Here is an 18923-nt window from a genome sequence, read left to right on the forward strand (position 1 = left end):
AGATTAAATATAAAAAGGTACGTCGAATCTTAACATCTTTCAACATCAATCACTTGTATAACGCAAACCAAATCATTCTCCGTATACTTCTTCAATCAATAATACGAATTGCGCTGAGGGGATTTACAGCTAGATAATAGTCGGAGATAACTTAATAAATGAAAGAAAAAAAAATTCAATCAATTAACATATTAGGTGATCCGATTATTTAGATCTAGCTCTGACCTTCCGTCTCTTTCTCTTAAGTCTTCTAGTTCTCTTCTTTCTCCACTTAGCTCTCATTGCGATGAATGGATCTATATGGTTTTCGTAAAGTTAATATTAATGATAAGAAACCAATTGACAAAAACCTTAAAAATAATTGAATATTAGAAGTAAAATATATGGAAACAAAATGCAAGTCATTGATATTAAATACCAAGGAATGAATAGTTTTCAATTGACAAAAAAGGCATCGGGAATTGTATCCCTAACATGAAATCTGGATTAAAATTAGTGATATCCATGCGGGTAATGGCAAATTTTACGATTTTTGGAATTTCATGGAACTGCGCCGCGTCTCCGTTTCATATGAGGAGAAGAAAAAAAAGTGACCAAGAAATATAAATCCAAATCTTTTGTTGTTATTTTGAATAAGCTGTGGGTGGTTTAGGTTGCTTTCTGAGAATGTCTGGGTCTCACAGTCATAAAATTTACTTTGTGTTTAAAAACAAATAAGAACCCTTTAAAATTTGATGACAATCATATATTCGTTTAAGACCTGGTACATCATTCGAATAAACGCTAGTTTTGCCAAGATGGCACTTTTGCCATCCAACAACACGAAGGAAAAACGCATTCAGGAATAGAATTTATTACAATTCGAGAACATCTCCTTAATATACAATAATGAGCTCGCTGACAGACTTAACATCAGTTACCAACGATGCCCGGGAGAGATCAGCGAAGAATGGGGAACTACCTGATGAGGAGTCACAGCACGTACGTAGCAATGATGAACCTAGTAACGCTAATGCTATCCGAACCAACAAGGGTGATAAGTATAAGGTAGGGGTTGCCGATTCCTTAAATTTTTATGCTATCCATCCAACAACTGTACCGCCATTTGAACTTGATGCGCAATTCCAAAAGGCAAAGCTCAAAACATCAATGGAATCATCTAGAGAAGAACATATTGCAAGTTTGAATGGGATTAAGAGGGATCACCATCAGTTTAGGGATCAATTTCTTGTGACTCATGATAATAAATGGGACAGTTTTATTGCGAATATTGGTTCCAATGTAGCATATTCCAATAAACAGCGCTATGTTGTCGATTCTGAATCCACAGATACAGAATCATCAGCCCATAGTTTTGACGGTAGTTTCCGTGAAAAAAATGCCCACTTCTTGAGCTCCTATGATGATGAAACAAGAAGGAAGAATCAAGTTGATGAAGCTGAACGGGAGAGGAAACGTGTCAGGGACGAAATATTGGAAGATTTAACAAGCGAATGGGAAGGTCAGAAAAGACTGGATGCCATATTCAACTTACCAGTGGTAGAAGATTATAATTTCAAGAATCAAAAGGATAGGAATGAATGGATGGATTATGTATCTAAAGTCAAAGAATTCTATTATGGAAAACATCCAAAGAAAAAGGATTTGAATAACCCATCCCTGTCAGATAGTAGCTCGATCAGGAGCAACAGAACATCACACCGTCAAGAATGGCTTGAGGAATTGAATAAAGAAAAGGAGAAATTACGTCAGTTAAAGCAGAGAAAGATACAACAATGGAGTCCAGGACTAATACGGCTGGGGCTAGACAATCAGTATCTCCCATTAGGGTTTAGGATCGTCATTGGGATTCTTTGCCTTATATCGTTAGGACTAGCTGTAAGGATTTTCCAGAATTCTTCTTCTACTATTCCATCTATCTCAAGATCCATACCGCAACAACCAAGCACTATTATGGCAATAGTTGTCAATGCTGTCGCAACTGTCTATACTATCTACATTGCTCATGATGAGTTTTCTGGGAAACCAATTGGATTAAGGAACCCTCTTCATAAAATCAAGCTAATCTTATTGGATTTACTCTTCATTATATTCTCTAGTGCAAATCTAGCACTGGCATTTAATGCAAGATATGATAAACTATGGGTATGTACAGATGACGAGGATACGATTCATACCGTTCCAAAAGTCTCATATATATGTCGAAAACAAAAGGCATTATCTTCGTTTTTATTCGTCGCCTTATTCATGTGGGTGGTAACTTTCACAGTCAGTATTGTCCGTGTTATTGAAAGAGTAAGTTCCTCATCAAGAGATTAAGCCACATGTATTTAGCTAACTTCAGATTATATACAAACTATCTAGCACATCAAATCTATATACCAATTAAAACAATATTCATTTCATACATATGTTAGTTCATGGCTTTTGCTGATTTTAAACAGTAAAAATACGTTCTATAATAATAGGAAATGAATGTCACAAGGTATAATAGTCGTAGAGGATATTCAATTGAACTATTCGAACTAAATATTGATTGGCAATTTATAAACATATGCTGCATCGTACGTTAAGCTTGAATCTTATCTAGGTTATTGTATTACCCTGTCGTAGATTTTTAAATAATGGATTCTTGACCAGAAATTATTCTCTAAAAAGGCGGAAGATTCGACTATAGTGTTTACGAGAAACAAAAGGTTAAGAAAGTACAGTAAAGCCTTACTACTTACAAAAGAACCCTGATTTAGAGGAGAATCGATAACTTGGTCTCTCTTATCAATTGCATATATTTTATTATTTACCATTCAATACCACAGAAGTTAGTTATTACTGAGGTACTTTCAAAATTGATTGAATCAGCAGTGCATAATAAAGATTCCACCCTAAACTAAACATAATCTAAGCAACTATAAAGTTCCAAGAGTAATAGCTAGAAACGAGACAAATATCCACAAAATGCCTGACAGTTTACCAAAATCAGATGACCTTGAAGCCACCTGGAATTTTATCCAACCTGGAATTACTCAAATTCTAGGAGATGACAACTCTGCAAATTCATCAATTACAGGTGTCGATAAAATTCTTTCCCCAACCATGTATATGGAAGTATACACAGCCATTTATAATTATTGTGTAAATAAATCAAGATCTTCTGGACAATTTAATACAGATAAACAAACTTTGAATAACCAATCATCTATTTTAGTTGGTAGTGAAATATACGAAAAATTAAAAAAATATTTGAAGAAATATGTGTCTAGCTTCCAGAAGAATGCACATGAATCATTTTTGCAATTTTACGTTAGACGTTGGAAAAGATTTACCATTGGTGCCATTTTCCTAAACCATGCCTTCGATTATATGAATAGATACTGGGTTCAAAAGGAAAGAAGCGATGGCAAAAGGTACATTTTTGATGTGAATACCTTATGTTTAATGACTTGGAAAGAAGTCCTTTTTGATCCAAATAGTGAACAATTGGTTAAGGAGGTTCTTGAACAAATCACTGCAGAAAGAGACGGAAATATTATCCAGAGAGGTAACGTCATTACAGCCATCAAGTCTCTTGTGGCTTTAGGTATTGATCCTCAAGATTTGAAGAAATTGAATTTGAACGTTTATATCCAAGTATTTGAAAAACCATTTTTAAAGAAAACTGAGGAATACTACACTTCATATTCTCAAAATTATCTGGCCTCCCATTCTGTGACAGAATATATATTTGAAGCTCATGAATTAATCAACCGTGAGGAAAAAGGTATGGCAATGTATTGGGATGATCACACGAAGAAACCTCTTTCTGAAACTTTAAATAATGTACTGATTAAAAACCATATTGAACAATTGGAGAAAAACTTTACTACATTGTTGGACTCTAGGGATCATCAAAAGATATCTGCATTATTTACATTGATGCAAAGAGATTTCATGTTATTACCGAACTTAAGCGTTGCATATGAACAATATATCAAACAAACTGGTGAAGAGGCTATCTCCGAGTTAATAGCCTCTCATAAAGCCGCCGTCATGAATTCATCTAACGAAAACATCAAGAAAAATCCTAATGCAGCTATCAATTCGTTACCACCAAAAGAATACATTAAAAAATTACTCGATATTTATGCAATCTTCCGTAGTATCACTACAGAATGTTTCAAAAATGATTCTATATTCGCAAAAGCATTAGACAATGCCTGTAGATCTTACATAAATAATAACGAGTTAGCAATTCCACCTGGAGCGCCAAGATCTGCCACATCCAAGACAGCAGAAATGCTAGCCAAATATAGTGATCAACTGTTGAAGAAGTCTACTAAGCCAGAGGTTACTCAGGATATGTCCGTTGATGATATAATGATGATCTTCAAATTTTTAACTGACAAGGATGCTTTTGAATCCCATTACCGTAGATTATTTGCTAAAAGATTAATTCATGGAACATCAACATCTGATGAAGATGAGGAATCCATTATTCAAAGATTACAAAGTGAAAATAGTATGGAATATGCAGGTAAGATTACGAAAATGTTCCAAGATGTTAGGCTCTCTAAGATATTGGAAGAAGACTTTGATGTCATAATTAAAAAGGAACAGCAGGTTACCGGGAATAAAATCCCGGATTTGCAGCCCTTTATACTTGCCGAAAATATGTGGCCATTTACATACCAAGAAGTCGAATTCAAACTACCACAGGATTTACAACAATCATATAAAAAGCTAGAGGAAATATATACAGAAAAACATAATGGAAGAATTCTGAAGTGGCTGTGGCCGTTATGTCGTGGTGAATTGAGTGCAGCTATCGGTAAACCAGGTCGTCCAGCATTCCATTTTACAGTGACATTATTTCAAATGGCTATATTATTACTGTTTAATGAAAAGGATGTTTTAACTTTAGAGAACATTCAAGAAGCCACGAATCTAAATCTACAAAATATTGCCGCTGCCATGGTGCCATTCATTAAATATAAATTACTTCAACAATCTCCTCCTGGGTTGGAAGCCTTGATGAAACCTGATACAGAATTTAAAATATCACTTCCATACAAAGCTTTAAGAACGAACATCAATTTTGCCGGTGGTGTTAAAAGTGATATATTGAACGGATTAATATCAGCTGATGGTACAACGAAAAGAGTTCCAGGTACCAATGGATTAACTGAAAACGAAAAGATTGAGAAAGAGTTAAATGCTGAAAGGCAAATATTCTTGGAAGCTTGTATTGTCAGAATCATGAAGGCGAAAAGAAAATCACCTCATTCGATGTTGGTAAATGAGTGTATAGCGCAAGCTCATCAGCGATTTAATGCTAAAGTTTCCATGATAAAGAAAGCTATTGATAGTTTGATTCAAAAAGGTTATCTTCAAAGATGTGATGATGGTGAATCATACTCATATTTAGCCTGAAAAAAATTAGTGGAAGGGAATAGAAACTGGAATAACAACTGCAACCACAGAACGAAAAGAATTATTTTCCATATGCATCTGTAAACTATATTATATTATTATATATATAAATAGCGAATGCTTTCTGCACATAGTTTATACTAATTCTATATAACTTAACATATATATTAATTACCTTAGTTTTAAACTCATTATTATGGGGATTGGACTCGGAGGTTGAGTGAGCAATCATAAGCTTTTTATTTGCAATTCATACGTACTACTATTCAAGAAAAATAACATATAATCTCAGCACGACACAATTAAACAGAAATACTCGATAACCCAAACCCTCATCTGATTAGAAAATAATCCTAATCTTGCCCTTCAATTTATGATTTTAAAATGTCCAGTATATTTCAAGATACCCTCAAATTAAGTTGCATATATCATTTTGTAATTACTTCTTTCCGGAATAAATTTGTCAATAATGCGGTGGAAAGCAGTATTATTGGGATCCTTTAGAAGTAAGCTCTACGATAGTTCCCGATTTCTGTCAATTGCCAAATACAGCTTCAAGGAACCCTCGGCTGTCATTTGTTTTTTTGGATGACACACTCGCACACCCTTTTGAAATTCCGTTGAATTTAAAAACTTAAAAACTGTGGCCGGGAAACGCGCACTGTTTGCGAAATTTCGTTAGCGTTATGAAAAAATCAAAACTGGGTCAACTCGAGAGAAAATTCCCCAGTAAATTTGAAAAATCCACAGGAATTTTACCTGAGAAGAACAGAGGCTTCAAGAAAAGTTATTTGAGTCACTTGAAATTAGACACGAATAAATCACTTTTACACTGAAAGCTACGCAGTGATTCCTCTCTGTTATATAACTGAATTCAGGAAGATCAGAATTAATCTAAATAAAACGATATATAAAAGACAACCAAATCTTTGTCTAATAAGAAAATCTTGTGTTTTCCTAAATGTTTTATTATTTCTACATTTCCTCCTTCAAAGGACGAAAAGTAACTAAAAAAAAAACAAATAATCTTTTATAGTATACAAAAATGAGTGGTCCACAAAACGATTTCCAAAAAGTCCATGAATCTTCCTCTGGACCAGTCCAAGCTAATCCATATGGCCCAAACCCATCTGATTTCTTATCTAATGTCAATAATTTCCAATTGATTGATTCCACTTTAAGAGAAGGTGAACAATTTGCCAATTCTTTTTTCTCTACTGAAAAGAAGATTGAAATTGCTAAAGCCTTAGATGACTTTGGTGTTGATTATATTGAATTAACCTCTCCAGTGGCTTCTGAACAATCAAGAAAGGATTGTGAAGCTATTTGTAAATTAGGTTTAAAGGCTAAGATCTTAACACATATTAGATGTCATATGGATGACGCTAGAGTTGCTGTTGAAACTGGTGTTGATGGTGTTGATGTCGTTATTGGGACGTCTAAATTTTTAAGACAATATTCTCATGGTAAAGATATGAATTACATTGCTAAGAGTGCCATTGAAGTCATTGAGTTTGTTAAATCTAAAGGTATTGAAATTAGATTCTCTTCTGAAGACTCATTTAGAAGTGATTTGGTTGATCTTTTGAATATTTATAAGACTGTTAATAAGATTGGTGTTAACAGAGTTGGTATTGCAGATACTGTTGGTTGTGCTAATCCAAGACAAGTTTATGAATTAGTAAGAACATTGAAGAGTGTTGTTTCATGTGATATTGAATGTCATTTCCATAATGATACTGGTTGTGCCATTGCGAATGCTTACTGTGCTCTTGAAGCTGGTGCCAGATTAATTGATGTCTGTGTGTTAGGTATTGGTGAAAGAAATGGTATTGTTCCATTAGGTGGGTTAATGGCAAGAATGATCGTTGCTGCACCAGAATACGTCAAATCCAAATATAAGTTGCATAAGATCAGAGACATAGAGAATTTGGTTGCTGATGCTGTTGAAGTTAATATTCCATTCAATAATCCAATTACAGGGTTCTGTGCCTTTACACATAAAGCTGGTATTCATGCTAAGGCTATTCTAGCTAATCCATCTACATACGAAATCCTGGATCCTCATGATTTCGGTATGAAGAGATATATTCATTTTGCTAATAGATTGACTGGTTGGAACGCTATTAAATCAAGAGTAGACCAATTGAATTTGAATCTAACAGATGATCAAGTTAAAGAAGTTACAGCCAAGATTAAAAAGTTGGGTGACGTTAGACCATTGAACATTGATGATGTCGATTCTATTATTAAGGATTTCCACACTGAACTAAGTACACCAATGTTGAAACCAACTTCCGCCAAAGATAGAGAAGATTCTTTAGATTTGAATGACGGACCTGCATCTAAGAAAACTAGAACCAAATAAGCAAAAAACAACAACAACTTTGTAACTAATATTGACGAAACGTTTTTAAATCGAAAATGTATACATACACACATATATATCCTAATCTATTCCAATCCATATTTCATTAAAACCTAACATCCCATTTAAGTTAGTATATGTCTATGTTTCGCACTGTTGGATGGAAGATTCTTTGTATTCTATTTCTCAAAAATACCCGTGGATTCAAAAAGGGTCCGGATATCTCGCGCCAGAAGAAATAAAATAGAAAGTAATATGGTTAATCTGGCCCCCCTGAAAATTGGTACGATCTACGTACATATTCTAATCCAAGATATAGTAACTAGTTGACAACTTTACTCTTTTTCAAACTTGTTAGTCTATTGTTTTGGGAAAACAAAAACAACTAAACCTAATTAGAACTATTAAATCAAAAGCAAATTCAATCATTAATATACACAAGAACATCGTTAAAACCAAAACAATGTCAAATATCATATTAGTTCGTTCACAGGTTCTACGTAGCATAAAATCGCCGCTCTGCATAACTCTCATACCCAAAAATACTCGAATGTATTCAGAAGGATCCGTTGGTAGTCCAAGAGGAGGGAGTGAAGATTCATTTTTAAGAAGGGAGCGAGCCAAAGAGGATTTCTTCGTTAGACAACATGAAAAGGAACAATTCAAGCATTTTAAAGAACAATTAAAGAATCATCAGAAACAACTGGAACATTTGGAATCCAAGATTGACAAGTTAAGTAACGGAGAGAAGGAATCTAAATGATATGAACAACACTTTCTTTGTTTTTATTCTCATTCAAGATTATACGTACGTACAAGCAGTCCTAGTTTCTTTTTGTTAGTTCCTCTCTCATTTTCGTTGTGAGCTTTCATCTTATATAAGCTGTCCATGGGTATATATTCTATTCTATATATTGATTATTCTTAAAAAACGTTTACATTTTAAAAAAAAAGATAACAACAACTACATATGTCAGGTTGCCCTGCTTACAGAACAACTGTACTTATTTAAGTGTTAGTGCCACGGATACTCTGGCTCTAGACCATGACATAAGCTACCTTATGTGTGTGTATGTAATATTCCTTTTTGTGTGTGGGGAAGGGGGTAGACAGAAAGAACAAAAGAGATCTGCGATACTCCCAAAGGGGAAAGAAAACAGGAAACGGAGAGTTAACATACATACACAGATACATACGTGCGTACGTACGTAAACTTTTTGGTCAGGAATGGCTATTTCCCGTAATTAAAAGTACACAAGCAGGAATACAAATGTAAGTTTATATGGCTACCCCATCTTACCAAGACATGGTAACAATTTGTAAAACCTTTGGTTTGCTCTTATTTATACGCTCATATAGCAAATAATAATAAAATCATAAATCCGAAGCTCAGTAATTCGAATAAGGATAACTTTGGATAATAATAGACCTCACGTAAATGCGGAAAAATAAGGGGAGTAATCTCGCTGTTAAACAGACTCCGGCACATTTAATCACACCAGAAGAACCGAAGGCCTATAGTCATAAGAATAATCCTATAGAGCGTGGTAGTAAAGAAACAGCTCAGAAATATGGAAATAGAGAACCAGAAAGTTCATCTATGGAAAAACATCTGGGTTTACAAGAGAAAGGAATAGGAGAGCAAAAAGAAAGAGGAAAGGATGAAAAAAGGGATCAAATACCATTAAGCGAAATACCCTTACATACGGTAGAAAGAAGAAACTCAACTGGAAATGATATATTTTACTCATCCTTGAAAGATACTAGAACATTAGAACAATCTATCATGGCCTTGATTAAAAAACTAAAGGATGATGGACATAGCGAGACTGTTGAAGTTACAGATAGTGAAATAGAAAAGGAGGAAATAATAGAGATTTTAGGTCGTTCATTGATGGCCCTTTCACACTGGACCGTACAAGCACAACTGGCACAATTACAGAGCAAAAATAATGAGAGAACAGCCGTGGAGACAAACCTATTGAAAAAAGAAGTTGAACTTTTACAAGATCGAAATAACTTTTCCACTGTAGAATCCCCCCCTTTGCCAATAAGTAAAGTAGAATACGTTCAGAAACCAGTTGTAGAAGAAGGAATGAGGGTAATTTATCCTAGAAAACACTACGCAATAAGCAAAAAACAACGTAAAACAACCAATACAATCAAGTGGAAAAATCAATTCATTAAAACACCTTCAAACAAAAAAACCCCTTCTGAATTAACACCAACAGCAACTACCATAGAAAATGAGGGAGTGAGTTTATCACCAAAAATCTCTTTTGTTGAAAAACAAAATGATTCCATTGAAGATTCTACCCATATTCACAAAGAGCTACCGACTAGGCGGACAAATCCATATAAATTAGAGGAGAGAAATAAGATACAGCCAAGAATAAGGAGGATAAGTGATAATCCGTCAGCGAATGAAGGTGTAAGAATTTTTCGACTACGGAAAACATTAGATGATGAAATCTGAAATTACCGCATAATTTACCCTTTGACAGGAATCGCCGGGTTTTTCCTAAGGAAGAAATGGCGACTGATGATTCAAACAAGAAAAACTGAGCTATACTGTATGGTTATTGAACAAAAACTTGCTGCAATATACAGCCAGACCTCGTGTAGAGGGAATGAAAACTTCGTTATGAATGAAGTTGTTACGCATAGAGGTCGGTACGTTCTGTATGCGACTAAAAAAATACATCTAATACAAACAAAGATCGGGTAAATTTCTCTATTTAAAATAATCAATTGACTGTTATGGACTAACTATCATTCTTCCTGAATAATTTTTTTCCGCCTCCAATTTACTATATATTTTTTATAAGTGATGCGCTGTACTATTTTCTTCCTCTACTTTTTTAATAACACATGGACTTTCGTAATTTTCAAAAACAAGAGGGGAGCAGCAAGGTAAAATAAGATCGATTTTAGCTCGCGCTGGTATACCAAAAGACTCCTTTCAAGAGTTCTTCAATCTTCTCGAAACATTATTTTACTTCAAAGATGAAGCAGCCCTCCTCGAATGAGTCCAGGTATGATGCAGACTGATAAAATAGTGTATAGCTTGAAAGGCTGTGCTTCTTTTCCAAGTTGTTCGTCCATCCTGCGTAAGGTTGCACCAACTTCAAGTTGGGAAGTAATTTAGCCGCCCTGCTTTTCCCAGCCGCCCAGCGCGGTTCCAATTTGGAATGCTGTGAAGTCCAGACTTATCTTTTTTTCTCTAAGCCAGCAACGCGTAAAAAAAAGGGCGGCAACAGAGATAAGATTGCAGAGAAAAGAGAGCCTGCCCCCGGACGCGTAAAGGCCAAGTTTCATAACACGAAAAAATTAGAAAGGCTGGAAGGAATTTGAGAGTTAAACGGCTGCGGTCTATTCTCTGCTCGAGAAATGTAACACAGCACAACAAGAATACCGTGGAATAATTCAATTTAACTAAATATAGTAAAAAGTTTGAACAATCAACTTAGTTTACCTAATCTGTGCATATTATTGTTATAATGAAACAACTACAAAGCATTTTTCGCGATGAGTGTAACCTCGCAGAGAACTGACATTTTTGTAAAACACAGGCAACTTGGTTTCAAAGCTGTGTTACTACTACCTGCATTACGCAGCTAAACCAAAGTTTGTAAAACTGATCTATATCAATATTTTCCCAGGCGGAGTTAATAGTGGCTTTATATATATCCATAATATTATGAAATAAAATAGTTTCTTTTTTCTTGTAATAAGTAATTGTCTAACCATTATAAGTACAAAAAACTAACTGCATGCATTTGTACTTCGAGTACTCATTATCTTCATCTAATTTTATTCCTTCATTTCTTCATTTTCATTTGCCTTTTATTTCTTAAAAAATCCAATCATGTCTGATTACGAAGCTCTATTACAATTCAACAAAAAATCTGTCTCCCATGAAATGGTCCATTTCTTAGCAACTAATACAGCCTCTATCATTCAAGTGAAAAAGGGTAATAACATAGTAACTACTGAAAATGGTATACCAATTGAGATTCCTCCGCTATCTAACTTTATCAAAAATTTAGTAATGCACTCAAATGTGCAAACACCAACTTTAATGGCCACTTCTGTGTATTTATCCAAATTGAGATTAATAATACCGAAAAATGTATACGGAATGGAAACAACAAGACATAGAATATTCTTAGGTTGTTTAATACTTGCTGCTAAAACATTAAATGATTCTTCTCCATTGAACAAACATTGGACCAAATATACCGATGGATTATTACATATTCGCGAAGTTAATACTATCGAAAGAGAACTGTTAGAATATTTCGAATGGAACGTTACAATAACGACATCAGAACTAATAAAATGTCTCTCTCCGTTCCTACAACCAATAAAGGAACAAATTATCAAAAGGCAGCAACAACAAAATTATATGTTCTTCAATGCTCCTACTCCTGGTCATCTAAAAGAATACATCAGTCTTACTACAAGAGCAGATTCTCATTCTCGCTCTTCATCTAATGTATCAATTCCATCAATGACTTCTATGGCAACTGTATCTACTATGGACTCCATTAGAACAAATAGGTCCACGCATAACAGCAATAATAATAATAATAACAAGATTTCTACAATCAGCGAATCAGAAGAATATAGTCCAATCCCTACTAAGAGAGCATCAAACTTCAATGCAAATCCATATAACTCACCATTGAGTGATAAAGAAAGTCAAAGTTCGTCTCCAATAAAAAAATATGATGTCAAACCTAAGGTAAATAAATTTCAACCAATCTTCACTAAATTGAACACACCTTATAAATCACAAGATATTCCTATTCAATCAACAGAAAAGAAGACAAGTTGGACGTCATTTTTTAAACCTTAACGAAAAGTAACTTCCTTACGCCGGTTATAAACATTAGACTAAACAAACCATCCCACATTCTGCATCAGTAAATAACTCATTATATACATATATATATTCTTCAATCATCTTTAATTCTTCTCGGTTTTACTTCTTGTCATAACTAAATTTGTAGCATGAAGCGGCCATACTATGACATCGATAGTCTCCAAGGGACATATTTACCGCCATTCTCCTATCTGAGAAAGTATCTTTCTTTTTCCAAATTAGCCGCCAACGCTTTGAAAAACAACTTCATGCCTATATACGTAAATGTTTACATATAGTTCGAATACTCTTAAACTCTTATCGTAACGTAGTTGTATGAAACTAGATCTTAATTATATCTATTTCTTAGTTAAGTTATATATGTACACCATTATTTAGTTAGTTTATCTTATTTCATCTTTAAAACTATATCAAAAAATCCTTCAATTGTATAATTCATCATCGTCGTCAGCAGCATTGTCACCACCGAATGATGCAGCGCCTGTATTTCCTGAAGTGGCAGCTTCGGCACCATTTGTAGCAGAATCAAATTTGAAATTACTGAATTGGCCTCTTGAAGCCTTCATTTGTTGCGCATAAGCTTCATAACGACGCAATTCAGCATCTGAAACAGAACGTTTAGCAGTCTTCATAGCTTCGGCGAAATGTTCCTTAGTAATGAATGGAACTGGATCTTCTTCATCTTCATCGGATTCTATCTTTGGTTTAGTTTCGGTAGAATCAGTCATTTCAATATCTTCTTCCTTTTCTTCACGTATCTTTTGAGCTTCGATAGATTCTTTAATGGCAAATTTGGCTGCTCTTTGAACAATATATGATAAATCTGCACCGGAAAAACCTTGAGATGCCTTAGCGATAGCTTCCAATTCAAGACCTGGTTCTAATGGAGTCTTTCTTAATTGTGCACGTAGAATAGATAATCTTGCTTCTTCATCTGGCAATGGAACATATATCAATTGATCTAATCTACCTGGTCTCAATATGGCTGGATCGATTTGATCTGGTCTATTTGTAGCACCAATGACAAAAACATTCTTCTTGGCATTCATACCATCCATTTCTGTTAATAATTGATTAACAACTCTATCACTACCACCATCACCCATGCTGTTACCTCTTGCCTTAGCAATGGAATCTAGTTCATCTAAGAAGACAACGGTTGGAGCAGCCGCTCTAGCCTTGTCGAAAATATCACGAATATTAGATTCTGATTCACCGTACCACATACTTAATAATTCTGGACCCTTAACAGAGATAAAGTTAGCAGATACTTCAGTAGCGACAGCTTTAGCTAGAAGCGTCTTACCTGTACCTGGTGGACCATAGAATAAAACACCCTTTGATGGAGCCAAACCGAATTTAGTATATTGATCTGGATGCAAGACAGGGTATTCAACAGTTTCTTTCAATTCCTGTTTAATTTCATCCAAACCACCAATATCGTTCCAAGTAACATTAACACTTTCAACAACAGTTTCACGTAATGCTGATGGATTCGAGTTACCTAGGGCAAATTTGAAATTATCCATTGTAACACCTAAGGAATCAAGAACTTCTGCATCTATCTCATCTTCATCTAAATCAATCAAATCCATCTTTTCACGAATTTGTTGCATAGCAGCCTCAGAACATAAAGAAGCAATATCAGCACCAACGTAACCATGAGTTTCGTTAGCTAAATATTCCAAATCGACATCATCAGCTAATTTCATGTTCTTGGTATGAATACGTAAAACTTCTAATCTACCAGTGGCGTCAGGGATACCGATATCGACTTCACGATCGAATCTACCAAATCTTCTTAGGGCTGGATCAATAGAGTTTGGTCTGTTTGTAGCAGCAATGACTACAACGTTTGATCTAGATTTCATACCATCCATCAAGGTCAATAATTGCGAGACAACTCTTCTTTCCACTTCACCGTTAGTCTTGTCTCTCTTTGGAGCAATAGAATCGATTTCATCAATGAAGATAATAGCTGGAGCATTCTTTTCAGCTTCTTCAAAGGCTTTTCTTAAATTAGATTCAGATTCACCAGCCATTTTGGACATAACTTCTGGACCATTAATCAAAAAGAAGAAAGCACCTGTTTCATTTGCAACAGCTCTTGCCATCAGAGTTTTACCTGTACCAGGAGGGCCATACATTAAGACACCTCTTGGTGGTTTAATACCAATAGCTTTGAACAATTGTGGATGTCTCAATGGCAATTCAACCATTTCTCTAATTTGAGCCATTTGTTTACGACAACCACCAATATCATCATATCCGACTTCATTAATATTATTTTCCTCATCTTCTCTATTGATTGGTTCACCTTCCCAATGAATGACCGTATCTTGAGCCACAACTGCATATTCTTCTGGTTCTACGTCAACAACTTTAAATTCCACTTGTCTCATCCCACCACGAACGATAAAATGATCTCCCTTTCTTACTGGTCTATAAGCTTCAACAAAATATGGTTTCAAAAACACATCAAACAAATTACCAGTCAACCCTTCAATGGTATCAGCGATAGGTAAGACAGAGATTCTTGTAGCGTATTTGATATCAGGACAAGGATGAACAGTAACCAAATCCCCCAATCTTATACGTAAATTGTTTCTTACAACACGGTTTACTCTACAAGCACCATCTTCCAATTCGTCATCGATTAAGACGATCAATACAGTATCCTTTCTTTTTTTCCCTTTCACTAAGACGGTATCACCACGGAATAATTCCAACTTATCCATTGTGTTGGAGTTGATGGCAATGACAGAGTTATCATCGTTAGTGGCGTCATCGACTAACAAAGTGTTTGGCTTGGATTTCTTTCTTAGGATGGCGGTGGCGGTTGGATCTTCATCGCGATGATCAGCTCCCGAAGCATCTAACAATTTATGTTCTTCACTCATTCTTTTTTTTTGTGGTTTTTTTCTATTCTCGTTTGTATAACAATACTCAGCAAACTTTTAACAAGCTGGTTAAGTATCTGCCTTGGTAGAGGTATGAAGTCTTTCTTTGAAGATGATGCTCGAATGTGTTACGTATTCACATCTGAACCTTTTTATAAAAATGTACGTACGTAATAGCGAAGTGGCACTCAGTCAGTCTTGGTGTAGTTTCTCGCTCGAGAGTTTGCCTCGGGACGTTTTGCCACCGAGAAACGGAAAAAAGCCACAGGGTAATCGTTAGCAAATCTGTTTCTGAATGGTAATTACGTATAATGTAAGGAAAGGAAAAGAAATCAGTGTACATTGATTGATAAGTAAGTTACCTACAAAGGAATTGGAGGTATAATTGCAAGGCAAGTGTGGTTCCATAAAAGCATACTTTAATTACTTCCAATGCCATTGGAATTGTACGGTAGTGTGCATTCATGTAAGGCGATGCTCTATGGGCTATGTGAGGTTTGAGTGAGGTCTTATTTTCTAAGCTTGATTGATGAAAATGGATTATTGTTGATTAGTTACAATTATATGTATAGAACTATACATGCGAAACTACAGATATCTCAGTCTAAATCTTCTAATTTCTTCAATAATTCCTTATGGTACTTGCCCAACTTATCGAAATCAGTTTCTTGAGCTGGCCATCCAACGACCAACCCAGTCTTCGCGTCCCTCTTTGGGATCAAATGGAAATGAACATGGTCCACTTCTTGATGAGCAATCTTACCATTGTTTTGTAACAAGTTATAGCCCGTAGTATCATCATCTAATCCTAATACTTTAGTCAACTTTCTAGTGACTGGCAAAATATCTGCTAAATGTTCATCTGGAATGTTGTGTAATTTGGCACCATGATATTTTGGAATAATTAAGGCATGACCTTCAGATGTTGGTTGGATGTCTAAGAAAGAGAATACAGTTTTCGTTTCAATTAATTTGAATGATGGAATTTCACCTGTTATAAAAATGATAAACGGGGTAGGAAAGGATATATTTATGTTAGTATCATTTAACTTATGGTACATATCTTTATGTTTTTGTTTATCGCTGCTTATGATAATAATACATACCTTTGATGATCTTACAGAAGATACATGCTGCGTCGTGGGCAATTGGTGCTGTCATTGTGTATGATATGGTTTATTGAGAGGGTCGTTACTCTCGTAAATCGAAAAGATGTTAAAATATTCTGTATAAAACTCCCAATATTCATGGAGAAAACCCTTTATATAAGCGTATAAGCATATCACGTAACTGTAGATGACTCCAACTTTATATCTTTCCAGATTCCGCAACTCGAGTTTCTATTCCGAGAGATTGTTAATTACCGAATGGCGGTGACCGCTAATGAATTTTTCCGTCAAGGGGATACATAACAGTTGCTTATGTCAAAATTGTTGATGAATAAGAGACTATATATAATTTGATGCATGTATTAGAGCTTGGGTATATATCTGTGTACAATCGGTGGAAATTTATAAGGATAACATCCCACTGAAAAATATGAGCTTCTCTCAAGAGTTTTTCACTTTAAACAATGGTAATAAGATCCCTGCCATTTCCATCATAGGTACGGGTACCAAATGGCATCATGGCAAATTAGAAAGTGGTAAATTTTCCGATGAGTTGGTTGACCAATTGCAATATGCGTTAACTTTACCCGGTATTATCCATATTGATGCTGCTGAAATGTATAATACATACCCGGAAGTTAACAAAGCTCTAAAATCAACTTCAAAAGTAAGAGATGAAATTTTCATCACAGATAAATACTATAGTGGCTCACCTAAATTAACCGAGAATCCAATTGCTGGTCTTACCAAATCTCTTAAGGAATTGGAACTGGATTATGTCGATTTATACCTTTTACATAGTCCATTCATTACGAAAGAATCATGTGGTTACACTATGGAAGAAGCATGGAAACAAATGGAAAAATTATATAAAGATGGTAAGGCTAAGAATATTGGTGTTTCTAATTTTTCTGTTGATGATTTGAAGCGAATCTTGAAGATTTGTGAAATTAAACCACAAATTAACCAAATTGAATTCAATGCCTTCTTACAAAATCAAACTCCGGGGATTGTCAAGTTTTGTCAAGACCATGATATTCTGGTGGAAGCATATTCACCGTTGGGTCCTTTGAGAAAGAAACCGACAGATCGTGATCCTGGACCATTTTATCAGTACATTGAGGAATTAGCAAAGAAGTATGGTAAATCAGAAGGTCAAGTATTATTACGTTGGGTTACTAAACGTAAGATCCTTCCTATAACAACTTCAGGAAAGGAGGAAAGAATCAAAGACGCTCAAGACTTATTTTCGTTTGATTTAACTTCAGAAGAAGTTGAAAAGATTACTAAATTAGGTTTAGCCCATGAACCATCAAGATTGTATTGGAAGAATAACTACAGTCAATTCGACTCTGAGTCTCAAAAAGTTTAGAGCAGTTTTTTTCCATCTTTTGTAATCCCCCATATATAGTTAGATATGCTATAAAAACCCATATAATCTAGATAATATGACCGTTTGAATAGCCACTCTTTATATACGGATAGCTATGTTTCTTATTGAAGTAATGCGTTTTTGGCTTTATATTGTTCTTCATTCTGAATATGGTGGTGGGGAATTCTGTGTGGATTGCTTATAATCTCCAGAGCCAACCACGTTATTATCTCGACTTTCCAGCAATAAAGGTTCCCGTATATTTGTATCTTCACGAATATTAGCTCTATTATCGCTAGAACCATAGTGAGTATTAATATTATTCGATGGGTTTTGCACATTAGATGATGCCCCTAATCGTTCATTATCGACCCAACCTTGTTGATAAAAGTAGTACTCTTCACTCCTCCTCAAAGGACTTGTAATAGTAATATAATAAAACGCATGAACTAAACCTGGCATAAATCCAAGTAAAGTTAAAATGACATTAAGAAAGAAATCTGACGACCAAAATCCTGATCTTATTAAAACTGCGACCGGTGGGAAAAACAGTGCTAGAATATACAGAATAAAGTCTGATACCGTGCAACAAACACAACATACACACATTTGTTTATTTTATAAGTTCTTGGTTATCTTATCTCACTTCCAATACATATTTATTTGAAGTGGTGAGTTCTCACTAATTTCTAGTCCGATGCCCCCTATGAACTTCGAAACCACTCTTGATATTTTTGCCTAATGTTTCATTTGGTGTGGATTCTTCTCAGGGAATCTTCTCTTCCGCGAAGCTCTTGATTTAAGCAGACAGTCAGTATTTCCCAGAAAACATGAAGTAAGTGGTCTCTTGGCCCAGTTGGTTAAAGGCACCGTGCTAATA

The 18923-nt window shown here is 35.0% G+C and overlaps 10 protein-coding genes across 10 annotated transcripts, besides 1 other annotated feature; 7 read left to right on the forward strand and 3 right to left on the reverse strand.

The window, feature by feature from the left end:
• Positions 1-204: 204 nt before the first annotated feature.
• Positions 205-282: a sequence feature (Short protein (NDAI_0A02210, CCD22379.1) was converted to a misc_feature.).
• Positions 283-888: 606 nt separating this feature from the next.
• Positions 889-2319, forward strand: SRF1 (phospholipase D regulator; the record flags this gene model as incomplete). Its single annotated transcript, XM_003667575.1, has 1 exon — positions 889-2319. The coding sequence occupies one exon, from the start codon at positions 889-891 to the stop codon at positions 2317-2319; it is 1431 nt and encodes a 476-aa protein (XP_003667623.1).
• Positions 2320-2955: 636 nt separating this feature from the next.
• Positions 2956-5406, forward strand: CDC53 (cullin CDC53; the record flags this gene model as incomplete). The annotated part of the gene is made up of 1 exon (XM_003667576.1): positions 2956-5406. One exon carries the CDS (start codon positions 2956-2958, stop codon positions 5404-5406), a length of 2451 nt encoding a protein of 816 aa, XP_003667624.1.
• Positions 5407-6451: 1045 nt separating this feature from the next.
• Positions 6452-7774, forward strand: LYS21 (homocitrate synthase LYS21; the record flags this gene model as incomplete). The annotated part of the gene is made up of 1 exon (XM_003667577.1): positions 6452-7774. One exon carries the CDS (start codon positions 6452-6454, stop codon positions 7772-7774), a length of 1323 nt encoding a protein of 440 aa, XP_003667625.1.
• Positions 7775-8237: 463 nt separating this feature from the next.
• Positions 8238-8537, forward strand: STF1 (ATPase-binding protein; the record flags this gene model as incomplete). Its single annotated transcript, XM_003667578.1, has 1 exon — positions 8238-8537. The coding sequence occupies one exon, from the start codon at positions 8238-8240 to the stop codon at positions 8535-8537; it is 300 nt and encodes a 99-aa protein (XP_003667626.1).
• A 675-nt stretch (positions 8538-9212) lies between these two features.
• On the forward strand, positions 9213-10250 carry NDAI0A02260 (uncharacterized protein; the record flags this gene model as incomplete). Its single annotated transcript, XM_003667579.1, has 1 exon — positions 9213-10250. The coding sequence occupies one exon, from the start codon at positions 9213-9215 to the stop codon at positions 10248-10250; it is 1038 nt and encodes a 345-aa protein (XP_003667627.1).
• Positions 10251-11642: 1392 nt separating this feature from the next.
• NDAI0A02270 (cyclin family protein) lies at positions 11643-12635 on the forward strand (the record flags this gene model as incomplete). Its single annotated transcript, XM_003667580.1, has 1 exon — positions 11643-12635. One exon carries the CDS (start codon positions 11643-11645, stop codon positions 12633-12635), a length of 993 nt encoding a protein of 330 aa, XP_003667628.1.
• A 449-nt stretch (positions 12636-13084) lies between these two features.
• Positions 13085-15562, reverse strand: CDC48 (AAA family ATPase CDC48; the record flags this gene model as incomplete). Its single annotated transcript, XM_003667581.1, has 1 exon — positions 13085-15562. The coding sequence occupies one exon, from the start codon at positions 15560-15562 to the stop codon at positions 13085-13087; it is 2478 nt and encodes an 825-aa protein (XP_003667629.1).
• A 599-nt stretch (positions 15563-16161) lies between these two features.
• Positions 16162-16623, reverse strand: HNT1 (adenosine 5'-monophosphoramidase; the record flags this gene model as incomplete). The annotated part of the gene is made up of 1 exon (XM_003667582.1): positions 16162-16623. The coding sequence occupies one exon, from the start codon at positions 16621-16623 to the stop codon at positions 16162-16164; it is 462 nt and encodes a 153-aa protein (XP_003667630.1).
• A 478-nt stretch (positions 16624-17101) lies between these two features.
• NDAI0A02300 (aldo-keto reductase superfamily protein) lies at positions 17102-18043 on the forward strand (the record flags this gene model as incomplete). Its single annotated transcript, XM_003667583.1, has 1 exon — positions 17102-18043. The coding sequence occupies one exon, from the start codon at positions 17102-17104 to the stop codon at positions 18041-18043; it is 942 nt and encodes a 313-aa protein (XP_003667631.1).
• Positions 18044-18202: 159 nt separating this feature from the next.
• Positions 18203-18652, reverse strand: SNA4 (Sna4p; the record flags this gene model as incomplete). Its single annotated transcript, XM_003667584.1, has 1 exon — positions 18203-18652. One exon carries the CDS (start codon positions 18650-18652, stop codon positions 18203-18205), a length of 450 nt encoding a protein of 149 aa, XP_003667632.1.
• Between the last annotated feature and the right edge of the window lie 271 nt (positions 18653-18923).

Source organism: Naumovozyma dairenensis, chromosome 1 (assembly GCF_000227115.2).
Source record: "Naumovozyma dairenensis CBS 421 chromosome 1, complete genome".
Taxonomy (NCBI): Eukaryota; Fungi; Ascomycota; class Saccharomycetes; order Saccharomycetales; family Saccharomycetaceae; genus Naumovozyma; species Naumovozyma dairenensis.